Source organism: Hevea brasiliensis, chromosome 9, assembly GCF_030052815.1.
Source record: "Hevea brasiliensis isolate MT/VB/25A 57/8 chromosome 9, ASM3005281v1, whole genome shotgun sequence".
Classification (NCBI taxonomy): Eukaryota; Viridiplantae; Streptophyta; class Magnoliopsida; order Malpighiales; family Euphorbiaceae; genus Hevea; species Hevea brasiliensis.
In genome coordinates, this window is record NC_079501.1 from 21,184,875 (window position 1) to 21,211,004 (window position 26,130).

A 26,130-nucleotide genomic window follows, 5' to 3' on the forward strand; every position below is an offset into this window, starting at 1 on the left:
CATATAATTTTTTTATTTAACTTTAATTAATATTTTGTTTTAAAAAATCCGAATTTCTTGCATTAAGATTTTGCATTAATTTTTTTATTAAGTTTTATTAATGCAATTTAATTTAAATTAAACTGAATTTCGCTTGTTTAAAAAGAATAAAAAAACTTTTTTTTTTATATAAATCAATTTTAATGTAATTTAAGGAATTAAAAACAGTCCACTAAAAAAAAAAAAAAAAAAAAAACTGAAAAACTGTTTAATCCAACAACTCTCAACTCACCGCCAGCGGAGCGATCCACGGCTCATCGTGCCAGTTTTATGGTGCTGTTTTGAACCGCCAAGATGAGAAGTAGAAACGAATAGTCGTTTTGCAGTTTCCCCGCGTTACTGTCATTTTTCTTTTACGTTTCTATCGGTAATATATTTTCTCTTGCGATGCACGCGTTCAGCTCAGATTGGAACGCCAAAACTACCGGTCTTGCATATTTACCTATTGGGATTTATTAGATTTTTCACTCTGCTGTCTATCTCTTTATTGCATAGGGATACAGTTTTGCCTGTATTAGTACATGGAATTGTGTGTTTAGATCATCATCAGAAGTTTCTGTAATTCCCAGACTCCATTTACTCAAAACCCAGGTTTGATTTCTATAAATCTCTGTATCCATTATTGCTAGATAGGTTTTTAATTTTTGGGTTTCTTCTCTACATTTGTCTTAACCCAATAAGCAATCCATTATTTTGGGGTTTACCCATTTGATATCTGCGGGAAAGAAGTTTCTAAATTTAATTTTCTGCTCATTCCTCTATCTTTTTCCTCTTTCTTTTTCTTTCTAGAAATATTTGCTGTTGAGATTAACATAGTTTTGTCTCATGGGAAGTTGGGTTTATTTGTCTCATTTGTTATTTAAGAAATTGTGTTTGTTTTACGAGTAAGCTTAAAAACAAAGCACCATTGGTTGTTGTTTGGTAATTAATATTTATTAGGTTGTCTTGTAGCAGTGTGTAGATTAAAGAATGCAGATAATTGTATAGTCGGCGTAGCTGTTATCTGTTGCAATACCTCTGTCATAGTTATTTATTTTTAAATTGTTCTTTTTATGTTTAAAAAGCTATATTATTGCTGCATCTTCGTGTTCATTGAATATAAATGGACATCAATGTGCTCGGTTGTTTGTGGTTAATTTGGTCTTGCATTAGTCTTGACATTCTTGTAAGAAAGAGTAACTGTCATAAGCTGTTAATATTTGCAGTTACTGCATCTCACTTTGTTTCATTTTCATTAACTAATGGTTCTTTAATTGGATGTTGCAAGAGTCTAGTAACGGCTAAGATATTTGAAGTTGGTTTTTCAAGTTCCACATCGATGTGTTAAATGAAGAATTATGAACAAGTTTTTTTTTTTTTTTTTTTTTTTTTTTTCCAGGTTTTTTCACAATTAGCATTTTAATTGATATGAGGTTGGTCAAATGATCATCATGTCTAGGAAACCAGACTTATATCCCTCACGTTGTGGCATATTGGAGTTTCTTTGACTTGGTGGAAATTGGAATGGAAAAGAAAAGAATGGATGACTATGAACCAGGGCCACTTCCTTCACCGAAACAATTGGACCGATTTGGCTTTGTAAAGCAAGATCTTGGTAATTCTCCTGAAGGATTAACAAAGGGCAGGTCAGCATATGAATTTGAGAGGTATACATTTTTCTTTTTCTTTTTTTTTTCCCAGTGAATCATTTTTCATTTTTCAGCTGGAATGAATATGAAGGTTTCATGAATGGAACTTTCTCCTATGCTAATATACGTTAATCTTGATCATTTATCATGGACATTTTTTTTAAGGGAGGAAAGAAGAGTAAGGAAATGGAGGAAGATGATTGGAGTCGGAGGAAGTGATTGGAAACATTATGTTAGGAGGAAACCTCATGTGGTTAAGAGACGAATAAGAAAGGGAATTCCAGATTGTTTAAGGGGCCTTGTTTGGCAATTGATCTCTGGCAGTCGAGACCTTTTGCTGATGAATCCTGGGGTTTATGAGGTAATGTATTTTTTTTTTTTTTACTGATTTGACTGGATAAGTTGATTGATCAACTCAATGTTTTTTCTTGCCTTTTAACTGATGAATTGTTGTTTCTGATTTGCAACGGGCTTTGCTTGAATTATCTTTGAGTTGTTTCTGATTTGCAACGGTCTTTGCTTGAATTATCTATGAGCTGTAACTGAGCTCATGTTTAATTTCTCATTGCAACTCATAGGGATAAAAAGCACACCACTATCCGATGACTAGAATTTTTAATTGAAGTCCATATTGATTGATTCACAGATACATGATCCTCCTACATCAGCATTTTCAGTTCAACTGTTCAAACTTATAGCTGAATATGTAATTGAGACAGAGGTCATATGCTTGAATTATCTTTGGGCTGAAACTGAGTTTGTGTTTGCTTTGTCAAATATTTATGGATCCCTTCATCTCATTCCTTATCTCTTTCTTATTCATAGCAACATGTAGGGATAAAAAACACACCACTATCAGATGACCAGAATTTATAATTGAAGTCTGTCTTGACTCTTGATTGATTTACAGATGCATAATATTCCTACTTTAGCATTTTCAGTTCAACTATTCAAACCTATCTAAATATGTAATTGAGACTGAGGTAGGCTCTTTCTGAATCTGACATTGCAGTTTTGCCAAAGGAAACGTCATTGCTAGTGGCAGTTGCTGAAGTTCTAGGGCTAGGTTTTATGCATCACATCTTTGTTATATGAGTGTATGATTATGATAATATGCTGAATATCTAAACTCTGTTTGGCTGCTCTATTTTGATGACATTAATGTTTCAATTATCTTCTTCTCTGACATAGTACAAAGGATAAGCTGGGAAACTACTTTAAAGTTGCCTCAGTGTGCTTGCTCTTTTTTTTCCCCCAATTGAGAAATTCAATAGGGAAAAAATTTTATTAGTGGCATCAACTTGGGAACTAGTGTTAGAAATTGGAATCTCAATGATTGCTAGTTATAACTGTCTTTAACCTTCTATTTCTGAACAAAGTAACAGAGTTGTTATAATTACACATCCTACTTTAGATTTTATTCGTAATAGTGGATCAACCTGTGTATTTCAGGCCTGCTATGCACTTACCAAGATCTTCTGCACTTTTTGTTCTTGCTTCTCAAGTTTGTTTAAATAGCAAAATCAAACTTTGATTCCTTTGAGTTCCTATATACTAAAATGCTGTGACTATGATAATGGATGGGCGACATGCATGTTTGGTTATATGCTAAAATTGGTAAAAAGAACATTCGTTCTCAATTAATGATGATTTGTTGACCATTTTTATTTATTTATTAATTTTTCGTTGGTACGTTTTTCACTTTGTGTGCGTGTGCACGTGCACCCACACATACCTGGGCTTTTGTGCTTTGTGCTGATAACACTGCATATATTTTTCAGCAATTAGTCATATATGAGACATCAGCATCAGAGCTGGATATAATTCGAGATATTTCTCGCACCTTCCCTTCACATGTTTTCTTCCAGCAGAGACACGGACCTGGTCAGAGGTCCCTCTACAATGTTTTGAAGGCCTACTCAGTCTTTGATAGAGAAGTTGGATATGTTCAGGTCTGCATCTTTTGTCTTACCACTTCTTTATTTGCTTTGCTTAAAATACAAAAGAACAGAATGACATTTGAATTGTCAAAAATATAGGGAATGGGCTTTTTAGCTGGTTTATTGCTTCTCTATATGAGTGAAGAGGACGCATTTTGGTTGTTGGTTGCTTTACTGAAAGGAGCCGTACATGCTCCAATGCAAGGCTTATATCAGGTAATTTCATTTATTTAAAGAGCTCCTTCTTATCACTTGTAGGATTGTAATCATTTTAGACTTCAGATTTACCAGCTGTATAATGCTAATGATCTGCAAATCATTTGACGGAATGTTGGTGTGCTATTCAGCATTAACTTACATGATTTTTCTTCTTCTTCTTTTCTTTATTTTTTTCTTAAATTAAAGTCCCACAATCAGATATATGTCAATCATAGTTTGATGTTTTGGAATAGTTAAACCCTGCTTTGTACAGGATGTTAAATTATTAATTTTCATGCTCCTTCTAGATGGATGGATTGTTTTGAATTGGCTTTTCTGTGTGTTTATTGGATTATTTTGTAACGTTAAGAATGCACAAATCAATAAAGGTTGGTGAATTGAAGACCTCAGACTCGACTTGTTAAAAATTTTTCGAGCTCAAGTTCGGCTTGTTTTTTATACCAATGAGCTTAAGCTCGGCTTGTTTAGTAAATGAGTCGAGCTAAGCCAAGCTTTTATCGAGTTGAGTCTCAAGCAATTTGTGAGTAGCTCAAATTCATTCATAGCCGTAGTGGTTATGAAGTTCAAAACTACATACTTTTTATTAGGTTTAAGATAATAAGTTTAAAACTAAATAATTTTAGTTAAATGAGCCATCTTGTGAACCTATTAAATAAGTTAGCTCGCGAACCTTAATGAGCCATCAATAAGCTTGAGCTTGGCTTGTGTATTAAACAAGCCTAAAAATTAGGCTTGAGCTTTGACTCATTTAGAAAATGAACTGAGCTAAGTCAAGCTTTTATCGAGCCAAGCCTCAAATAGCTCGTGAGCAGCTTGGTTCATTTATAGCCTTAATAAAAGGCCATCATCTAGTTGCAATCCTGCCAAAGCTGATTTCTTGATAGAGTGGAATTAGTTTTACCTACACAGAAGTTTTGGGGGATTTTGTGGATGCATTGACCACTGGCCAACTATTTAATATAGAGAAAGCTTTACCATGCACAAATTGTTTTGTGGAATATAACCTCTTTCATGTGCAAACTGCAAAGGAATTGCTTATTGACTGTTGAGCTGCCTAGCGTCATTATTATGCCAAATCTTACCGTTGTCTTCCCCTTTTATTGGTAAAATTATTAATGAGACCTGGATCCTGCCCTTTAAATATTTAAGAGGCCAATAGCATGCAGCCTCTTCTACTATTCTCTAGCTGTGCGAAATAGATTTCAGTTCTGAGATCTGGTGTTTTACATTTTTGCTTTAGGTGGGTCTGCCTCTTGTACAACAGTACCTTTTTCAGTTTGATCACTTGGTGAAAGAGCATATGCCAAAGCTGGGAGAGCATTTCATCCAAGAAATGGTAAATCCTAGCATGTATGCAAGTCAGTGGTTTATAACTATTTTCTCATACTCTTTCCCATTCAACTTGGCTCTTCGAATTTGGGATGTTTTTCTGTATGAGGTCAGTGATCGGTAATATTGTATATTTTTTTTTCCTCATTGGCGTCACTATTTGGTTTGGAATTTAATGTCTTTACAACATCTTTCTTGCCAGGGTGTTAAAATTGTTTTTAAAGTGGGTTTGGCTCTGTTGAAATATTGCCATGATGACCTGGTGAGAATTGCCAGCCATCTTCTCTGCTTCATATCTAAATTTTATGTAACCAGTATTCGTTCTCTCATAGCCAATGTTCACTTGTTATCAGGTAAAATTACCCTTTGAGAAACTCATACATGCTTTGCGTAACTTTCCCGAGGATGCAATGGATCCAGATACGTTATTGCCCATGGCTTACTCATTTAAGGTTCTTTCTCTTTCTTGTGTCTGTGCTTTTGTGGTATTACATATTGCTGTTTAGTCTGAATCATTACTACTGTTGTCTGCTAAGATAAGACCCTAATGTGAAACTTTCGCCAATTAACAAGCAAACAAGTAAAAAAGTACAGGAACTCCAATTGCTATTATGCACCTGTTCTTTGGTCCAAAAACATTATCCCAATTTGAAGGTACCCCCGAGCTTCTTATCTGTCATAATTGTTTTCAACTAGCCATCACTAAATTATACTGGAAGGCGTACCAAATAATTGTTTTCTATTAGTGATGTCAAACATCATATTTTCCACCTTCGATTTTCAAGCATCGGCTATATATATATATATATATATTTGTGGTGGTTTCTTGAGTAACGGTTGTCAGACGAACAATTAATTATGCCCTGCAATTTGAGGACTGCATGAATCCAGCACTTGGATACATGATCCTAATATCCTAGTCCACATAAGCTTTCCAGCACATGAATTGCTCAGTTATTTTATGTGTAATAGTTACATGATTGATCTAACTGTCTTTATATTAATATGCAGATCTCCAAGCGATTGGAAGAATTGCAACAGGAGTATGACAAGAAGAATGGGAAGGTAGTTCAGCCTCTGGAATCTAGTGGGATTCAGAAACAGTAGCAACGAAGAATTTTGTCTAATCTAGAGGAGCCTTGCGTTACTTAACCTGAATGATCTAATTCTTTTGTTCTTGTGTTAATGCAGCTACATCTTAAATGACTGCTCATAGTATCAAAGTTTTTCCAATCATGGACGACTGCTCATAGTTGAAAAAGTCTATCAAATCATATGTTGTAAATAAAATCTTTTATCAGCAAAAGTAGGGTGACTACAATGGTCATATCTGGTCATCACCTATTAGCTGTAAATGTAAGACGATGCAAATTGAGGTATGGTGCAGCAGGCTTCCCTCCTCGCCTCTTGTTAGAGCCTGTTTGGGATTATGATTTCCAAACCTGCTTTTTAGAAAAATGCTATTTTAGATGTTAAATTGTTTAGTTGTTTTAGAGTTACTATTAAAATATGTCAAATATAATTTGAATTTAATTTTTAATAATATTTTTCTCAATAGGAGTTTAAACAGTTTCGGTATAAATGATTTGCCAAAGTATGATATCACAGGCTCACTTCTTCCTTTTTTTTTTTTTTTTTCTTCTTCTTTTTACATGCTAATTGCATTAGAATCTCATAGGGCGAAGATATACATACAAACTTGGTTTAAAACCTGCACAAAAAGGGAAGCCTACATTGACTAATGGCAGCCTGCCCAATAAAACAATCAACCCAGCCGAACTGCCATCAAAGCTCACAAATTCACACTCAATCCCAAACCTAGAACCCAAGGTGAAGTAGGACGAGCAAGGAACAGAGAAACGCACTGATATCACCACCTACGGTTGCCATCTTTTCAAAATGATGAATGGACCAAGTAGAGCACATAAGTTGAGCATTCACTCACAGCACTTTAATGAAACAATATATGCTTTCCAAAACTGCAAACAGGGACATGAAAATCAATCACTAAATATGGAGAGAGGGGCTGCTACCACATTATATTGATGAGATGGCCTTTTCAATTGTAGTGTAGAAGCAAATCTTGGAGATGTTGAATAGCAAGGGTAAGTGTATATAAACACATGGATGCATAAATAAATCTTAAAGACAATTCAATGAATTTGAGTGTCATAATTCATAAAGATTCAGAGTATTTGAAAAGAAAGCATCTTAATCTTATGGATTGAACCTACTTGTTTTCCATTGAGTAAGCAGGACTAACACTTAAGTTTCATGTGCGTAATGGAACAATTCATAGCCATTTATATTTTTCAAATAATAATATTTTATTATTGTGGCAGCAATAAAATGATTATATACAACTAGGAAGTAGAACCTCTTCTTTTGATGTGGTGGACCAGCAAACAGCTATTTCTCCATGAATCAAGGGACTCTTTTTATTCAATAATATCAAATCATTTTTTATTCATATATCTATGAAAGCAAGTGATGCTTTATATTGAGTCTTTCAAATTTAAGTTAATTATACTTAAAAACAAAAAAACTTCGATTCTGGTTTTAAAAAATTTGAAGTTTTCTAAATCGTGAACGCCCCATAATCAAATTTGCAGAGGGAGAGGAGGTAGGAGGTTAGATTCCAAGGGAAGCTGCCACGCAAGACAAGCGTGGCAACGGCACAGTAAAAGGAAGGACACAGCATATGTCAGCGAGTGCATGTGGTCCCTCCTAATATTCCAAAACCCACGGCTGAAATTCCTGCTCCCTTTCATAACTATGCATTATCAATCATTACGCGAAATGCGCCTACAAAAATATTTACTTACTTGTTTATTAATTATGTGTTTATTATATATATATGTATATGTTTTTTAAGATTATATCTTACCACACTAAATCATAATATTTACACTTGTATGATTCGGTTTGGGTCAGATTAAAAATAAATTTTTAAAGAATTATTATTTTTAAATTAATTATTTTAAAATATATCAATAATTTTTAATATTATTTAATTAGTATATTTAAAAAATAACTCCAATGTCAATCCAAAACAAACCCTATCAGTATAGTATTTGATTCTAGGGCTAATCAGGCGCATTACATTCCATTCCATCCACCCACCTTACTTATCCCCTCACACGTGGATCTAACCAAGAATTTCATTCAAACGCAATTGTAGCTTTCAACACGAGTCCATATATATATAAATGAATGGTATTTTTTCAGTCATGAATGAATGAAGTAGGCTAGGTTATATATATATCACTATTATATATTAAAATTATATTTTTTTAATATTCACTTAAAACATTTAATATAAATAATCCCATAATATTATATGTAGAGTTAAATTTTAATTAATAAAAAAAGAATTTATATTCTTATTAATTTGATTAGAGAGTGCTTAGTTCACATTTTTATCGTAATTGATAGCTAATAGACTTTTAAAATAAGTGAAACTAAAGTATTTGATAATATTTAAAAAATAGAGAATAAGTAACTAATATGATACTTATTTATATTTCTCTATAATAAATAAATATTTTATATTTTATATTATTAATAGAAAATATTTTAATAAAGATATTAATATTTTTATTTAAACTGTATAATTTTTTTCATATAACTCAAAAGTCAATACTATTAATATTGTTTGCTTCTATATTTTTCATTTATAATATTAATATCTTTATTAAAATATTTTCTATTAATAATATAAAATATAAAATGTTTATTTATTATAGAGAAATATATATTTTTTTAAAAACTTAAAATTATAATATTTTATTATAAGATTTTTTTTCTTTATCAATAATAATAATTACTTTATTATTTTATAATTATATTTTTAAAATTATTTTTTTATTTTTTTAAAAAATTTAATTATTTTCTTATTTTAATAATAAAATAAATAATATGATATAATAAATTAATAATTATATTTTTATTTTAATAATATAATAAATGATATAATATATTAAATTAATAATTATAATTTATTTTAATAACAAAATAAATTATATAATATATATTATTATTAATCATTTTATATATAATACTAATAATTAAAAATAATTTTACTTCATATTTAACATAAATTAATTATTATTAACTATTCACTATTTTCTAATAATAATAATTATTAATTAACATCTTTTAAATATATCTAATAATTAAATCAAATAGATTCTAGCCTAATATTTACGTGGTTGAGAAATAATTTTTAACTTTTTAAATTTTAATTATTAATTTAAATATTCGATTGACTCAAATTTTAAATTAGATTCCCAAAAGTTAGCATTAATTAAAAGTTAAAATTATTATCCGTAAATGAGACTAAAATTTAAGGTCAATTCATAGTCGCTAGCATGCCTATTTGTAGAGTACTAACCACCCAACATAACACCTCCCCAAAATAGACTGATTGAACAGTAATTTCACATTAACAGCCCTTTCCACCCCAAATCCGCCGCTTAACAAAATCAAAATGATGAGGAGAAGGGGATATTTGAAATGTCCAAACTACCCCTCATTTACCTTCACAATTCTTTTCGGCACGCATCATCTGCTCCGCGTAACAATCACGCCTGGTGAGTGGTAAGGGCAGTTTAGTCATTCCATATTAAAAAAAATGGGTGGCACGCATTAACCCTGACATATTCTTGGAAGAAAATAGAAGGAAACTGCCTTTAAGAGCGAGGGCGTGACTGTAAATGTACAGAAAATCCAGGGCAATATCATAGCTTCCTCAACACGTATTTTCTTCCCTATATAAGGCGCCCTCCAGAGTCCCTCATTCATCACATGAGCATTGCATAAGGAAAGAGCGCCCCTTCTTAATAATCGCAAACTCAGCGTGTCGTATACGAATCTCTCTACTCTTTCCTCAAGTTCTTAGGGTTTGATTTTGCCTATCGCTGCTGGCATATCGCATCCGATTGCTTTGTGTTTCGGTTTTCAATCGGTAATGTATATTTGTTTTTGTTTTGTGTTTTATATTGATTTGAGTTTTTTTTTTTCTTTTTATTTTAATTTGGTGTTGTGGATTTGGTTTATAGGGTTTGATTTGATTGGAGCTTCATAAAGAAAGGTATTTAGAGGAGCTTGGGTTTTCAGATTGTAATATATTCATATTGGTAAGTGTTTTGTTATTGATTTACGTGTATTGTTGGTTTGTATTCTTATGTTTTGTTTTTAGGGTCTATTATTGGTATATTTTTTGATAGAATTAATTATGATGGATGTATTGTTTGGAGGTCGAAATCTGTCATTCTCTTTTTGTGGAAATATATTCAATAATCCAGACCGATTCTCTTTTTCTTCTTTTTGTTTTTTTTCTTTTGCCTTTTTTTTAATTAATTGGTCTTTGTAATGCTAATTTATTTCCTTTGGTGTGATTCCTTGTGGTGAATCTGTTGAATAGCATTATAAATGCTAACAAATCCATTTTGGTCTTTGTAATTTTTAGGGATTTGTTTTTCTTTGTTTCTGAAACTTTTTTAACTTCTTAAGATATGAGTAATTGATATCTGCTGTTTTCGTTAGCAAAATGAAAAGGAATTTAGCTTAAGATAATAATTCTTTTAATGTAGCTAAGCAGTTCATTTGTTATATTTTTCTCCTTTGATCCTTGGCTTTGGTAGTATGGGTAGAAACAATATCTGATCTCTTATCAGAATTACCTCTTGTTGTCTGTATGTTTAAGTTTTTCCTTGTTTCAATTTTCATTTTCTTTTCTCAAAATACCATTGTTACTATATAGACTACTCTCCTTTATTGAGAGATTGTATCTCACTCTGATTTCTGTACTTTGTGTTCTGACAGGCAAAGACTGAATGATCTAATGGAGTCCAAAGGTGGCAAGAAGAAGTCTAGCAGTAGTAAATCCTTATTCTATGAAGCTCCTCTTGGTTACAGCATTGAAGACGTTCGGCCCCACGGTGGAATCAAGAAGTTCCGATCTGCTGCTTACTCTAACGTGAGTTTAGTTTTAAGCTTATTTTTATCCCTATTGGTTTTTTTTCATGTAACTGGCTTCCTGATTTTGTATCATATTTTGTTTGTGCAGTGCGTGCGAAAGCCATCCTGAGATCTTCTAAGTGTTGAACCTTGCAGCTTTCCTTTATATTTCCGTTGTTTTGGGTCTGCATTTCTTTTCTACTTCGCTCGTTTTCTCATTCTCGTCCTTTAGAATTGGTATTTGTTCTTTTGAGGCAAGATGGCTTTGCCTGTCTCTGCAATTGGATTTGAAGGCTATGAAAAGAGGCTTGAAGTATCCTTTTCTGAGCCTGGCTTCTTTGCTGATCCTGGAGGGATGGGCCTCCGGTCTCTGTCCAAATCTCAAATAAATGAGATTCTCAAACCAGCTGAATGTACCATTGTTGATTCACTTTCAAATGATCATGTTGATTCATATGTTCTTTCAGAATCTAGTCTCTTTGTGTACCCTTACAAGGTTATCATCAAAACTTGTGGGACTACTAAATTGCTTCTTTCAATACCAGCAATTCTGAAATTGGCTGATGCTCTTTCACTCACTGTACGTTCTGTGAGGTATACTCGTGGGAGCTTCATATTTCCTGGGGCTCAGTCATTTCCACATAGAAGCTTCTCTGAGGAAGTAGATGTCCTTGATGGCCATTTTGTTAAACTCGGTTTGGATAGTGTGGCATATGTGATGGGTAGTCCTGAAAAATCCCAAAGATGGCATGTATACTCTGCTTCTGTTGATGTGGGATGCAACTTAGGTCGTGTTCACACTCTGGAAATGTGCATGACTGGCTTGGACAGGGACCGAGCATCTGTATTCTACAAAAGAAAATCCATTTCAGCTGCTGTGATGACTGAGGAATCTGGTATTAGGAGGATCCTACCACAATCCGAGATTTGTGATTTTGATTTTGATCCATGTGGTTACTCCATGAATGCCATAGAAGGGGATGCAATTTCTACAATTCATGTTACTCCAGAAGATGGTTTCAGTTATGCTAGTTTTGAAGCTGTGGGTTACAATTTAGAAGATATGAATTTGACTCAGCTGCTTGAAAGGGTTTTGGCTTGCTTTGAACCAACTGAGTTCTCCATTGCTCTGCATTCTGATGTTTTACATGATGTGGGAAAGAAGTTAATTCTTGATTTGAACGGATATTGCTGTGTTGGAAGTAACAATGAAGAACTTGGTAAGGGGGGATCGATCATCTACCAAAGTTATGTGAGAAACAAAGGCTGTGCATCTCCAAGGTCAATCCTGAGATGTTGTTGGAGTGAGGATGAAAAGGACGAGGAAGTTTGAAGAGATTTATTTTTAGTATTTTGTCTTTATTTCATTACGTAATTGAATAAAGTGTTGTGGTGTTATGATTGTGTGGACAGTCATTGGTATGCTTAGAGTTTTTATAATGTATTGTGAGACGGGGGGGTGTTTATCTTGAGAGATATTTCTATTGCTGTGCAATTGCTGACCTCTTACATATGTTAAAAATTGTATCCCACAACCACAACCTAAATAAATGCAATTTGTGTTGGAATTCGTTTTCCTTTTTCCTTTTTTCGTTATTAATATCATAATGTATGGTTACTCCTGAATTTAGGGTTATTTTTGGGCTTTTTTTTTTTTTTTTTTTTTTTGGAGAAGGAAAATTAAACAGAACAACAAAAAGAAGAGAAGAATATATTGAGATGAGGTTTTTTGTTTCATCGGTGGTTAGTCGAGGGTTAAAAAAAAAGGGGGAAGAGGTGGAGAGAAGAAAATGGAGGTGGAGAAAGAGAAGAGGAGAATCTCTCTTACAAGCAAGTCTAGTGGTGGGTTATGGGAATAAGTGTAGTTTCGATTTCGAGCATGTGCAATAGAATATAAAGTGGTGGGGCTAAATTTATGTTGTTTCATATTTAATCAGATTGTCATTGAGATCAACATTGTATTTGGAACAATTCAATTCCAAGTTCTTTTAATTCGTTTATCTTTAGTCAAATCAACCTTACTAATATAGAATTTATTTGCAAATTCTACCAACTTGATTCAAACGTAACTAATTTCAAAAAATCAATTATGCAAAACTTGTATTGAGTATATGTACCAAAACATGTGATAAATTTTAATAAAGTTTCTTCATGCAAATAAGTTGGCCGACGATAGGTTGTCAGCCAGACAGGTTGAAGTGGGAAGAGCAGAATAAATGATAAAAAAGAGAAGATCACAAAAGCGACAAAAGTTGAAAATGCTAGGCAGATGGCTAAAAAGTAAATTTGGGTTCACACATCACTCGTTCAACTTTCGTATTCTATTTTGGTTGGATTTTCCTACCCATATGCAAGGAAAATTCTAATATGTACGCTATCTACTTGATATAATTTGATCCACAAAAGGCAAAGTGATGTTGCTTCGATCTTTTTTCTCTAAAATCCCTGATCAAGAATGAAGCTGGAAATGAATTCCAGCAATCCCATTCCGATGTCAGGTTTCCAACATTTCACCATTTGAGCAATAACGTTACAAGGTGATAAGACTAATGGTTGTTGATCATTGTATCAAAAGATCAAAATTAATGAACACCACCAGAAGTGATGAGTGAAAGTGAAGCCATAGTTACATTGATGAATAGAGTTCATCCACAGAACACATTAGACATGTAAGGCAATCTAAATCCTCCACTTGGCTAATGCTCATCAGCCATGAAACCTGGAAGATGAAGACATAAATTTCAACTTCCAATTTATTAACCGAACACAAGTGCATAACATTCATATATCGTCAATCTTCAGTAGATTGATATGGTTTATGGTACAACTTAGAATCTTTTCATTTTGCATTGGAAATTTTCTTGCCTTGTTTTTTTAATATTCCATGGGCTTGGCCCAGCTTCCTAAACCAACCAATGTATGGTGCAACATTTGTGTCAGGGTAGCAGCTGTGCTTGTGAAAAAGAGCGAATTTTATCTTGACGTCTGCAAAAATTGGTTGGATGTTGGCAGAAGAGTGGAAGAGGAAGAAGAAGAAGAAGAAAACTTGTATTACTAATCATTTCCAAACACGAAAAATTGTTAGATTACTAAAACCATTTCCAGAAAGAAATGCAAACAGAAAGTCAGCATTCAACTAGGATTAACAAAAGCTGCAAAATCATTCATCATCTCAGCTAATATCACGCTGAAAATTGTACACTCAGTAGTAGATTTTGTGAATTGTGAATAACTTTTTTTTTTTTTCTCCAGTAAATTTAAGAAGTGAAAAAATTTGCAAGAGGAGCAATAAATGCCTAGACTTTAGCATACTTTTTCCCATATTGCAAAAATGAAGTTGACATCATAGAAGTTTCAGCTTTGGATCATTCTTCACATAGCTTCAGCAGCATTCAGTAAGGTCGAAACTTTCTGGCAGCTCTCAATTGCTGAATCCGTTTTCTATCCTCCTCAAATTTGCTTCGGAGTGCCAAAATTTCTGCAATAAATGGACGATCAACATGTCAATGTCACATCACTTAATGAAGAATAATGCCTCCTGATTGATCTGCAAATCAACCATAACGATACCAATAAGAAGTGACTGCATTGACTATTGTTGCTTAGACGAGGACAGATGGATAAGACTCTTTTGTCTTCTAGAGCATCAGTAACCCATGACAACATATTCTCAAGTTTCAACTTTCCAGTTTGGTATTTTTGCACAGTAATTTAATACCAAAGAAGCAAAAATGGTGAAAGATTCATCATACCATTCCTCTGAGCTTCTCTTTTTTGAAACCGATAGAAGTCTGGTCCAACTTCTTTGCGTTTCTTCTTGGTCAGCTGGCTCTCTGCAACAGCTGGGGCCACAGAACCCACAGTAATTCCACTTTGAGAATCAGTTGTCTTCTTCCTTCCTTTATGGTGCACAACAACTGTCCACCCATCTTCTGCAGCACGGGCTTCTCTTTCTTTTCTTTCCTGCACCATACCATAAGAAGATAAATGACTAAACAGTAGGTACATGTTTGCCACCGAGAAAAAGTAAAGGAAATACTCCAAAGGACGTTTGACAAAAAACAAAAAACAAAAGCATGACATCAATCACATAATCTCACAATGGAGATATGCATATCAATTTCAAATTTTTAATGAGCAAAGAGCAAAGAGGGCATAAAGTAAATACTGAGATTTACAGCATGATGCAATATATCCCTAAACTATTTGTAGTGCATTTAGTGGGACAGACTACATCACTCATAAAAAATTCTCATATCACACAATTATAAGAAAGGAGCTTTTAAACAGGCATCTCTTCGCATAGGCACAAGAAAACAGTACTAAAGATCAAGCTAATTAATGCACGCATGCTTGTGTGTTTAATCCTGCCGAGACAACAATTCATGGATTGACAAAGAAAAACATGACCCACATGGTTGTTAATAAATAGTTTGATTGGAGCAATGCACGAGAGAGAAAATACCTGTTCAAGTTTTTCCTCATGAGCAGTTACAAACTGATCTATCCTTTGTTGCAACACCTTCAAACCTGGTCTACTTTGATGGTATTCCATAAGCCATTCTGCAATGCAAGTATCAAGTAAGACCATTAAATCATATAACAAGCCTTTTTATTGACAATAGTGAAATATGCACAGAAAGAGCCCATCACTCAAGAAATAAAACAAATATTTTGCAAGTCAACTTATGTCAAACAATTGAATGAAGTAACTTCAGCTACGTCTCCCCTCCAACTTCTTTTCCTTTCTAGGAACGAATGGACAAAACAAAAAATGGATGTCTTTTCTACGCTACTTAAAAAGAATGATGAAACCACAGAGATCCATGCACAGATTCTATTTATGGCCATGAACAGATAATATGGATATGTCCTAGCAATTGGAACTGATGGATAGGCCCATTTTGAGCTAAAACAAGTAATAGGCACACACCAGTTGGCTTGTCCCCAACTCTATATGACTTCCAACAAAATATGATGCAAGTTTGCCTCCGAATTACTAAGACACAAAATCACCAATTTTAAGATTCATACTTCTCATTCCTTTTGAGCTGTCCTCTTCCCCTGAAGAAATGTAATAAACCCCATCATGAACAGACTCATCTATCTTCTCCGGAATGGTCTCACTCTTCCTTAATTTGTGATGCTCCTTTTTCTTCCTGTAAGATTTCTTGGATTTATCTAATATAAATAAGACCATCAGACAACATATGGAATATGATTGAAATATAATATTTTCTCAAGAAATTATGTATAAATCAACAAATAAGATTCCTTATTTACGAGTTCTAATATCTTCTCCAATAACAGCTTCACTCTGCCCTTTGGAATTATTAATACTGCCTTGAGTTTTAACTAAGCTCTGGCCTGCTGCCCCATCATCTACATGGAAAAAAAATGACTTAATTAACCTGTAAAGAATAATAATGACTGACATAGTATAATAGCATGACAGCTGTGCCATTTAGGCATCTTGTTGGACAGCTTGAACATGGAAACAAGCCAAAGGGGGAAAACCAAAGGAAAAAGATAAAAGAATTTAAGATGATGACATTGGCAATTTAGAAGCTAACTCCAAAATGATAAACTTACTATTGTATGCACACTAAAGAGAGATGATTTTAGATTTTAGACTGAAGGACTTTGTGAACACATATAGCAAAACTCAGTTCCACTTTGCCAAATATAATATTTATCAAAAAGAACCTATGCATACACACAAATATCTCCAGACATGAAGATATCATGACAAAATATCTGAGATAGAATCTACTAAAAGAATAGTGTTCATTATACAATGTCCCAATCCCATCGACTTACCATTTTGTTCTGCATAACCATCTTGCTGATCAGATTTTCCAACCAAAGCATTATTTTTCTCACCTTTTCTTTTCTTTTTCCTTGGTTTTTCCTTTTCTCCTTCTACTTTAATTAGGTTATCTGTTCAAAAAACAGAAAGCAATAAACGAAACAAAAGTGTCATGAATCTAAATGACACAATTTTTCATGTCAGCCATTCCACCTTTATTGAATTGAACAGCTATGCCAGCATCAACATTATTTTCCTTCTCCCTTCTCCTCTTCTTCTTTCCTGTGGATTTGATATTTTCACTCCCTTTTTCCTCGTTCTTTAACATTACTTCTGAAAAGGAAAAATGCCAAGCACTAATAACTGTCAACAAATGTCAGTATAAACAATACTAGTCTGAAACACAACACCAATTGTCTGTATGATTCAAGCATGAGGCAGAAGTGGAAAATCAGGTCCAAAGCCAAGGATATCTTCATTGTATAAAATGATGATTTTCACAAATTTTTCATCACATGTAACTTTTTTTGAACTAAATCAACTAGAAATTATCCATTGATTTATCCCTCAGAAGATAAATGATTAACACTAAATATTCACCACTAGTTTTTGTAAAACTGAATTTGATACCTTAGACCAAGATATTGCAATGATATTCTTTAAAAATTCCTTGATCATTCAGAAAATTACTTGAATTGCTACTTCATTATTTATGAAAAATATGAGTTCAAGCATTATTTAGCCTGTCTTATGCATGCATTTGTTTCTGAAATACTTCAAACTTTTTTAAATATAATCTAGTCATGCTGAAGAACAAAACACTGGCTTGTGTTGCCAAATAGTAGTACTTTCACTATATGTCCATGATCAGAGTTTCAATGGGAACAATGGGGTACCAACATAACCACTGGTTTAATAAAAGGATAAACTAAGCATAGCAAGTTCCTAAATTATGCACCCAAAAACACTGGCTCTTTTTGCCAAGTAGTGTACTTCACTAGATGTCCAGGAACAGAGTTTCAATGGGAACAATGGGGTACCACATAACCAATGGTCTAATAAAAGGATAAACTAAAAAATACCAAGGTCCTAACTTATGCACCTATAAACACTAAAACATGCAATACCCAGTCATGGTTCTTCCAAAGGAAAACATTTTTGCATAGAGCTGCTACCAGGTGTAAACTTGCCACTATTGGCTTCAAGTTAACCCAAGACTTTTACTTCACATTAGACAATTGTCCCAACGCAAACCAAAAGGCTGACTTCTAAATTCCAAAAATATATTTCAACAAAACCAGTAATTGATAATCATTTCCACAATCAGTGTCGAGCTTTGATAAATTGTGTCTATTCATAGCTGCTCCCTTAACTTATGTTTGATGTCCTAATTATATTCCAAAACAGGGAAGAGTTTATGGACATTACTGGGATAGAAATCTACTTTTGAAGCACGAAATTATAAGTATTGTTACTGATACAATGAGAAAATTTCACAGCTCAGTTAATTGCAGGAAAAAAAAAAAAGGGTCGGACCCAAAAATGGCATTAGCTAATTACCTTCAATATTTTAAATAACACTTGAGTATCTAAGAATTGATTGTGACAAAGTTTGATGTTCATATTAGTGGATTTTGCAAGCAAGCTCTCTCTTCAACTAGCCTCAACAAGAACATGAAGGACAATAGTGAGGGAAAAATCCCTACGAGCGTTTTCCAAATAAAGCAAACCAAAACGCACTTGCTAAGTGCTAATGCAAGAAAATGCTTTTTTTTTTTTTAATAAAAGAAAATTCTTCCTCAATCACGACTGACGCAGAAATATATCCACACAAAAGGAAAACAAAATAGGATTGAAAGATAGAAAATTTAAGCAAGAGATACCCTTTCGGAGAAGCTCGATATTAGTCTTCTTAGCCTTCTTACTCTTCTTCTGCTTCTTCTCCTTCTTCTCCTCCCGTTTCTCTTTCAACTTTCCCATGTCTCTGAACAATTTCCCGTTTTTCCAGCAACAGTTGCCACCAAAAGATGTGAAGCTAACGCAGGGAAGAGTAGGGCGCCACACCTGTTTTATAGGGGCGGGCAAGTATTTTCACTGTTTAATTTAACCTGTCTGCTCTGCAAACCAACCCGGTTCGTTTACCCTATGAATCCGGTTCAAGTTTTGCTTTTTCCCTTTTTATGTATTTCTGGAATATCAGGTTCCTCCCAGCTGCCCCAGTTTTTACTTTTTTTTTTTAACCCAATTATTTTCGTATTTCTATTTCTTACCCCTCAATTGGTGAGCACCATTGTAGGAGTCCACATAAAAATGGCGACTTTGGTACCCCTGAGCAATGAAACCCAGATAGTTCAGAGCATGTGTGCAGCCGTACCTAAGGGTAGCTGGAACAATCTCTTGAGACCCAAGATTGGATCTAATCTCTCCACAACAACCGTTCACCAGGTACTATTTCAGCTTTCTTCATATGGTCAGAGTCCCTCTCTTTCTTGAGCATTCTTCAAATGGATTCATCGATTCCGAACTATAAACATTCTTTACAATCTTCATGGACAATGATTCACATTTTAAATGCTTAAAAAATGCACAGAGTTTAGTTGAGAAGATTGCCTGCAAGGATTTCTGGTCAACTCTATCGGTTTTCAGTGCTTTAGCGAGGCTTCATGACGAATCAGATGTGAATTCTTATATTTTTAGCTGGCTTGTGATAGCTTATGCGAATACCAAGATGACACTGGAAGCTCTTCAGGTTTTTAAGCACACGAGGATAGATGGGTTGAGGCCACATTTGCATGCTTGTAGTGTGCTATTGAATTCCGTGGTTATGGATAGGCTGACTGATTTGCTGTGGAAAGTTTATAAGAAGATGGTTAGGATTGGAGTTGCAGCTAATATTCATGTCTACAATGTGTTGATTTGTAAATCTGGGGATGTGGAAAAAGCAGAGAAATTGTTGAGTGAAATGGAATTAAAATGTCTTTTCCCTGATCTCCACATACAATGCGTTGATTTCATTGTATTGCAAAAAGGGTATGCACTATGATCTCCACCTGGGTTTGTTGGTCAGGGAGTTAAGTAAAATTTGCAGGTTTTGAAAGTCTTTTTATGGCCTAAAATAAAGTCCTCAGACTTTGTTAGAGAGATTCAATGAAGCAATATAGGAGTTTAATATATAAAAAAGTAAATGCGATTATTCAGTATTACCATCTAAAATTGGCTTAATTTTGTTGGTAGTATATACGGATGATTTTTTTATCATCGAAAGTGACTCTATAGGTATTTCAACTCTTGAAAACTTTCTCCAGACCTAGACAAAAGACTTGGGTCTACTAAAGTATTTCTTGGATATCGTTATGAGAAATAAGAAAGTCATCTTCATGTCAATGAAAGTGTAACACCCCTATTTGCATAGCCTGGTATATTACTGTTACGGTGACTGGTGTCGGTCCAGATAAGTAAAAGGATTAGAACCAATTCTAAGACACCTAGATAAGCCATGTACATAAATAATTAGTAATTGCCAAATAGTTAAGTATAAATTAGAAAAATAGAACATAAAAAGTTAAATGAGCCATGAGTCACAGCGATGGGTGATCTTCTTGGGAATGACTGCGAGGTCAGTCTAAACTTAAATTTCGAACCGTAAAATGTGACGCCGTGGTCCTTAGGACTATTGCGAACACAGTGGAAAAGAGAAAATCACGAAAAATAATTTTTAAGTAGGTCAAATAATTAGGTCAGGGATCCGAAAGAAATATCGAATAACTTGTAAACCAGATTGAACCAGCGAGGGGCAATTTGGTCAATTTACTCATAGAGCTGACTCCTGACCTAACTGTCCAATAAAATCGAAGAAAAAAAAATTTCGAAATCGGAAATTAAATTAAAGAGCTAATAAAAAAAATAAATGCAAAAGAAAAAAAAAAAAAAAGAAAAAGGAAAAAGTTTATTACATCACTTTACATCACCTTTATGACATCATTATGATGTCAAAATACAATTTTAATTTTCCTACCATAATTGACCAAGTCAATTAAGTGAAAATACACATAAAAATAACAAATTAAAAGAAAAAAAAGCCCATTTTGGTCTTTTTCTCAAATGTGTGCTGCCCCGCATCTTCCTCTCCATTGAAAAACCACCATTAAAGCTTGAGTTCAAGCTTTCTTCCAACCACTTCAACCCACTTGACCCCAAAATAAACCATAAAAACTTGTTAGTTCAACTTGAGAAAGCTTTAGAGAAAGGAAAGAAAAGAAGAAAATGAAGAAATTGAAGAATTGCATTTCAAAGTTAAGGTTAGTGGTTTAAATTAAAAATTTATTGTTTAATATTTGTGTTCTTGGTGTAAGTAACTTAGATTTTAACTTAAATCCAAACAAAAACAATTGTTGAGGGATCAAACATGAAATTCATCCAGCTAGGGTTAGGGTTTGATATGAATGAGTTTGATGGTTTTGAATGGTTATTTGAAGTGAATTAGGTGTGTAGAACATGAATACACACTTTAAATTGCATTAGATTAAGCTTTGTGTGTAGTTAGGGTTTTGAGTATGTGAAAAATTGAAGAAAAATTTGAGAATTAGCCAAATGATGTTATTGACCTTATTTGAATTGAGAAATGGTCAATTGTGATCATTTGTGGTGTGTATGAATTGTTGGAAACAAGTTTAAATTCGGATTGGAGAGGGTCAATCTGCAGGTAGCATGACCTAGGTCCCTTTCAGGGACTAAAACTAAAAATTTACCAACCCAATTGGTGTGACGCCAATTGAAAATGAAACTATATACAAAATGGCACATTTTTCATTTAGGAATCATGCCCAAAAAGTGACCATAACTTAGTGAACAATTAGGTTAAATTCGGATTAGGCACACTGACCTGTACAAAAATAACTAAATGAACAGTAATTACGTAAATGACCATAACTTGGTTTAAGAATGTCCAAATGACCTGCATTTTTACCACTAGAAAGCTGAGACATAGCTCTACAACTTTCATGAAGAAAATAAACCCAAATTTTGACCATGACCTATTTGAAAATCCACCTGAAGTCAACCACAAAAGTGGCCAAAATCCAGAATTTGCCCAGAATTCTGGATAACTCCAAATCCGGTTAGCCATGTTCAAATGGCTATAACTTAGGCTACAAAACTCCAAATAGAGTGATTCAAAAAGGAAAATAAAGTTAAGACAATAAGAAACAACTTCTATGAAGAAAACTTAGCCAAATTATCACAGCAACATGACCAATGGAATAGTGCAAAACTAAACACCAAAACTGAAAATTTAAAATTTGTGCCTAAGGGACTTGAAGTTTGAGAAAACAATCAAAACCAACAAATTAAGTAACCAAAATGTGGTATGTTGGTGAAATTAGAATTTCCATACCTATTAAGCATTGGAAAGTCAACAAATTGACTTGAATAGTATCGTGAATAGTAACCCCAAAATATAAATTTCAAAGAACGTCGAATTAAGCATATTAAAGTTAGATTTAAAATTATTTTTAGACTTATGATAATTTATGATACTGAAACACTGTGAAATTGTGTGTTTCAATTGAAAAAAATACCGAGAAAGAACCCGAGGCATCGAGTTAAGGTCAAGAGGTGACTCGTATAAGGTTTGTGCGTAACATAGAATTTCTGTAAATTTTTTTTTGCAAATTGTTTTGAATGAATTAAGATATTAAATTGTGACCCAATTGTATTGAAATATTTATTATGCATTGACTTAAATTGTTAAAAGTTTACTTGTATGTGTTTGAAATTACAATAAATGTTTAGTAAATTGCTAAGACAGTTTTGAAACCACAGTGTCATGACCATATATTTGAATGCCTCACTAGCATGACTAGTAGGGGAAATTAGTTTTGAATTTTGATTCCCTTTCTAGCTAAAGTGTTGAGGTGTGTGCCAGTAAAAGAATAAATTGAATGGGTACCCATTTTTTTGAACTAGCTAGCCTTGTGATTTCTCATAAGCCTCCGGCTATTGAGATGAATATGCTTCGAATTGCATGATATAACTGTATGTTTTTATCAAATTGATTTGAGAATTTCTAAATAAAATTGTTGGACTAAAAATTTATAAATCATGTTTTGCATATGTCTTTCATTTTCAGCAATGTGTTTGAATAAGTATGAATTGAATTATGCATAAATGTTATTTTAGTATGTTGTGCACTACTGAGTCATAGTACTCAGCGATGGCTGTTATTGCTGTCGCAGATACAGAGACTAGAGGAGCAGTAGAGTGAACTGCTGAGGATATTGGAGCTACACCCCTGAAGTTCTGTCTGGTATATTTTATACCCTGATTGTAATATTTATTTTGATGTATGTAAATTTATATACATGTATAAACTGGTAATGAGCAGTTGTATAAAGTTGTAATAATATCATTTTGGATTTGCTAATGTTAAGTGGTTGATAAATGTAAATTGTTTTTACTTTAATGAAAAATGAATGAAAATATTGAGTTGTGAATTATTGATTTAAATTTTGGAGTTTGAGAAATGATGTTGAAGTTTGTTGTGGTAGTTGTTGAGTTGATGAAATAAATTATTGGAAGTGTTTTTACAAGTTTGTGAAGAATTGTTTTCTTAAAATACAGACGGCATTCTGCCGAAATTTTTTCAAAAATGTGTAAAAATAATAATGAACAAAAATTTTAACTAGTTTTCAAACTCCAATTAAATATTTTTAATAACTATTACAAAATGCTCACTACTTCCAAAAAGTAAGAGAATAGTTCTAAAATCCCTTGTAGAGTACTTAATGAGTTATCGGTAGGTGAAGTTTGGTAGTTCATTAAGTATCCTACGGGATCATGTTATGCCTTACAAAGGGGTAAGGTGTGACAGAAAGTATATCCTTGATCTTTTGGCAAAAATTGGGAATTAGGTGCTAAGTTTTCAATGCACCAATGACTCAAAACTTAAAAGTTGTAGCAGAAGATGGTAAGTTGTTTGAAGACCAAAAAAAGTATAACAAGCTAGTAGGTAACTTAAACTACCTTACAATAACTCGTATAAAAGGTCAACTAATGGGTATTGTGTTTTTATTGGGGGTAATTTGGTATCTTGAAGAAGTAAAAAGCAGAGTGTAGCTTCTCAATTTGTGCTGAATTAGAATATAGAGCTATGGCTCAATTAATTTGTGAAATAATGTGGATACTTCAGTTATTATATAATATTAGCCTTAAGATCTCTCTGCTTGCACAACTATGGTGTGATAATCAAGCTGCACTCCATATTGCACTTAATTTTGTATTTCATGAACGGACTAAACATATTGAAATTGATTGCCACTTTGTTATGAAAAAATTCAACATAAGATCATCTTAACAGGACACGTCAAACTGGAAAGCAGTTAGGAGATATTTTTACAAAAACTCTGAATGGAGCTCAGGTTGACTATATTTGTAACAAGTTGGCCATGATTAATATCTATGCTTCAGCTTGAGAGGGATTGTTATGAATGTCATCCTTGTAGAGTCTTGTATAATAAGGTTACCTGATCTTATAAGGATTCCTAGAATATAGCTTTCCTAATTAGTGTAGAATTCCTAATGAGTGTAGAATAACTTTGTATATAAATACCTATATATATACTCAATTAGAAATCAATGAAAACTAATTCCTTCTCCACTCTAAAAACCAACCCCCAACCTGATTATAATTGTATTTAGCTCATTATTGTCACAAAATAAAAGAGATTAATATTCTGCAAAGATTTCTTATTAAATGCAAATTATGCAGTAACTCTACTATCTGTAATATGAGAAATTTGTAAAATTAATTTCAATAACATTAGTTAAAGCAACAAGCTAACACGTCCGTGGATGGAACATTTATGCTAATTTCATGTATATGCCAGAGTATTTTTATTGCTTCCTTAAGGTGAATGGATTGACGTACTATGGCACCTGTAGTTGCGCATAATAATCACTATTAGAGTAGAAGACTGGTAAATTAGCCATTGTTTTGTTAGAAATTTATCTTGAAGAAATTGGTATGGAATATTTTTAAACATTCTACAAATTTTATCTTCACGGATGAGCAAGCACCAAGAAAGACTAGTAAACTAGTACCTTGATCCAGATAGAGCTTGCAATTTACGAGAGTTATCCTGAATTTAGTGGAGAATTGGAGCTACACCAAGATCCTGAAGCTAGTGCAGAATTGAAGCAAAGCCAGCGCAGCATGGTGAATAAATAAAAAGCTTTGGAGATGTAGATACTTATAATATATCAAGGACATTACTGAATTCATGCCTCTTGTGATAGACTATCACATATCTGACTAGTGATACCAATGTGGCAATTCAATTTGGCTTTTGCCAGCTACCCAAAAATTTTGGTCTTGATCTGGATTTAAGTCTCCAAGATGGAATTAAACCTTAATTTCTTAAAGTTGTGTAGTTTAGTGAAAATCAAGGGTGAAGATGATAATGGCAGCATGGAATATGGTATGTGGGCTGAGCAAGTCTGCAAAGTAAGGCTCTATAGGTTTTCTATTGAAGATTGTCATGACTTTTATTTTAAAGCTGATCTTATTTTAATATCTGCAGTAATTTTTAAATTCAATGATTAAAAATTAAAAATTAACTCTCAATTAGTATTATCATAAATTGAATAAATTGTATATTTTTATAAAAATTAGAATAAAAAAATCCATATAATATATTTTCTTTCCTAATTGAATGCGTGAGCCTTTATCGAAAATGATTGGAGGCCCATCAATAACTAACTAACTAACTAACTAATGCAGTGAAAATTGAAAACCATCCAAACCCCTAAAACCTAAGGCTTTGTGTGGATGGAGTAAGGGAAAAGTAATAAATGAGAGAATAAGGAAGGATAAGGAGGGTTATAATAAAAAAAATCTTATGTTTAGAAATTGGTAAATTATTGGAAAGGTAACGATAGGTAATGTATATTATCTATGTTTGGAAATATGTGAAAAAATGGTAAATAATTATTAGAAATACAAAAATATTCTTTCCTATTATATTAAATTTTATTCTTAATTTTTTTAACATAAAAATTAAGGCCTTTTGTTTTTGGCTTAACGACTTATAATTTACATTTTTTATTGTCTCTTTATGTCAGACCATGACATGTATCATTTCAATATTCAACTTAGATATCTACAGATACAAAGATTATTATGAATATGCCAAGTCAAAAGAAATAGATG

General features: G+C 33.1%; 4 protein-coding genes and 1 long non-coding RNA gene across 7 annotated transcripts; 3 read left to right on the forward strand and 2 right to left on the reverse strand.

Moving 5' to 3' along the window:
- The first annotated feature begins 255 nt into the window (after positions 1 to 255).
- LOC110670885 (uncharacterized) lies at positions 256 to 6,622 on the forward strand. 3 transcript variants are annotated; one of them, XM_021833205.2, is made up of 10 exons: positions 260 to 630; positions 1,418 to 1,685; positions 1,833 to 2,028; positions 3,449 to 3,619; positions 3,707 to 3,823; positions 5,067 to 5,264; positions 5,358 to 5,417; positions 5,509 to 5,607; positions 6,167 to 6,220; positions 6,347 to 6,622. In XM_021833205.2, exons 2-10 carry the CDS (start codon positions 1,543 to 1,545, stop codon positions 6,359 to 6,361), a joined length of 1,053 nt encoding a protein of 350 aa, XP_021688897.1. In that variant the 5' UTR covers positions 260 to 630; positions 1,418 to 1,542; the 3' UTR covers positions 6,362 to 6,622. The 3 variants fall into 3 exon arrangements, with proteins under 3 accessions (XP_021688879.2, XP_021688885.2, XP_021688897.1); XM_021833187.2 differs by having other exon boundaries at positions 256 to 630; positions 6,167 to 6,622; XM_021833193.2 differs by having other exon boundaries at positions 258 to 630; positions 1,478 to 1,685; positions 6,167 to 6,622.
- A 178-nt stretch (positions 6,623 to 6,800) lies between these two features.
- Positions 6,801 to 7,420, reverse strand: LOC110656036 (uncharacterized). The gene is made up of 2 exons (XR_002495056.2): positions 7,390 to 7,420; positions 6,801 to 7,134 (listed from the first exon to the last, which is right to left on the reverse strand). It is a non-coding gene; the product is annotated as an uncharacterized LOC110656036 (long non-coding RNA).
- A 3,564-nt stretch (positions 7,421 to 10,984) lies between these two features.
- Positions 10,985 to 12,680, forward strand: LOC110656032 (S-adenosylmethionine decarboxylase proenzyme). The gene is made up of 2 exons (XM_021812560.2): positions 10,985 to 11,135; positions 11,226 to 12,680. The coding sequence occupies exon 2, from the start codon at positions 11,376 to 11,378 to the stop codon at positions 12,447 to 12,449; it is 1,074 nt and encodes a 357-aa protein (XP_021668252.2). The 5' UTR covers positions 10,985 to 11,135; positions 11,226 to 11,375; the 3' UTR covers positions 12,450 to 12,680.
- Positions 12,681 to 14,228: 1,548 nt separating this feature from the next.
- Positions 14,229 to 19,151, reverse strand: LOC110656033 (uncharacterized). The gene is made up of 8 exons (XM_021812561.2): positions 18,809 to 19,151; positions 17,139 to 17,258; positions 16,937 to 17,056; positions 16,400 to 16,498; positions 16,151 to 16,297; positions 15,582 to 15,679; positions 14,869 to 15,079; positions 14,229 to 14,594 (listed from the first exon to the last, which is right to left on the reverse strand). The coding sequence occupies exons 1-8, from the start codon at positions 18,903 to 18,905 to the stop codon at positions 14,509 to 14,511; spliced, it is 978 nt and encodes a 325-aa protein (XP_021668253.2). The 5' UTR covers positions 18,906 to 19,151; the 3' UTR covers positions 14,229 to 14,508.
- LOC110670874 (pentatricopeptide repeat-containing protein At5g38730-like) lies at positions 19,150 to 20,232 on the forward strand. The gene is made up of 2 exons (XM_021833167.2): positions 19,150 to 19,370; positions 19,516 to 20,232. The coding sequence occupies exons 1-2, from the start codon at positions 19,236 to 19,238 to the stop codon at positions 19,966 to 19,968; spliced, it is 588 nt and encodes a 195-aa protein (XP_021688859.2). The 5' UTR covers positions 19,150 to 19,235; the 3' UTR covers positions 19,969 to 20,232.
- Positions 20,233 to 26,130: the final 5,898 nt, after the last annotated feature.

What these genes read in the sequence shown, in the direction of transcription:
- LOC110670885 (XM_021833187.2), top strand. Translation starts at nt 1,543, where the DNA reads ATGGAAAAGAAAAGAATGGATGACTATGAACCAGGGCCACTTCCTTCA. An exon ending in CAATGCAAGGCTTATATCAG is followed by an intron (nt 3,824 to 5,066) that starts GTAATTTCATTT and finishes TTTTTGCTTTAG; the next exon opens with GTGGGTCTGCCTCTTGTACA. An exon ending in AATATTGCCATGATGACCTG is followed by an intron (nt 5,418 to 5,508) that starts GTGAGAATTGCC and finishes ACTTGTTATCAG; the next exon opens with GTAAAATTACCCTTTGAGAA.
- LOC110656032 (XM_021812560.2), top strand. Translation starts at nt 11,376, where the DNA reads ATGGCTTTGCCTGTCTCTGCAATTGGATTTGAAGGCTATGAAAAGAGG.
- LOC110656033 (XM_021812561.2), bottom strand. Translation starts at nt 18,905, where the DNA reads ATGGGAAAGTTGAAAGAGAAACGGGAGGAGAAGAAGGAGAAGAAGCAG. An exon ending in ATGAGGAAAAACTTGAACAG is followed by an intron (nt 15,080 to 15,581) that starts GTATTTTCTCTC and finishes GGTATGGTGCAG; the next exon opens with GAAAGAAAAGAAAGAGAAGC. An exon ending in AAGAGAAGCTCAGAGGAATG is followed by an intron (nt 14,595 to 14,868) that starts GTATGATGAATC and finishes CATTTATTGCAG; the next exon opens with AAATTTTGGCACTCCGAAGC.
- LOC110670874 (XM_021833167.2), top strand. Translation starts at nt 19,236, where the DNA reads ATGGCGACTTTGGTACCCCTGAGCAATGAAACCCAGATAGTTCAGAGC. An exon ending in CCACAACAACCGTTCACCAG is followed by an intron (nt 19,371 to 19,515) that starts GTACTATTTCAG and finishes AAAAATGCACAG; the next exon opens with AGTTTAGTTGAGAAGATTGC.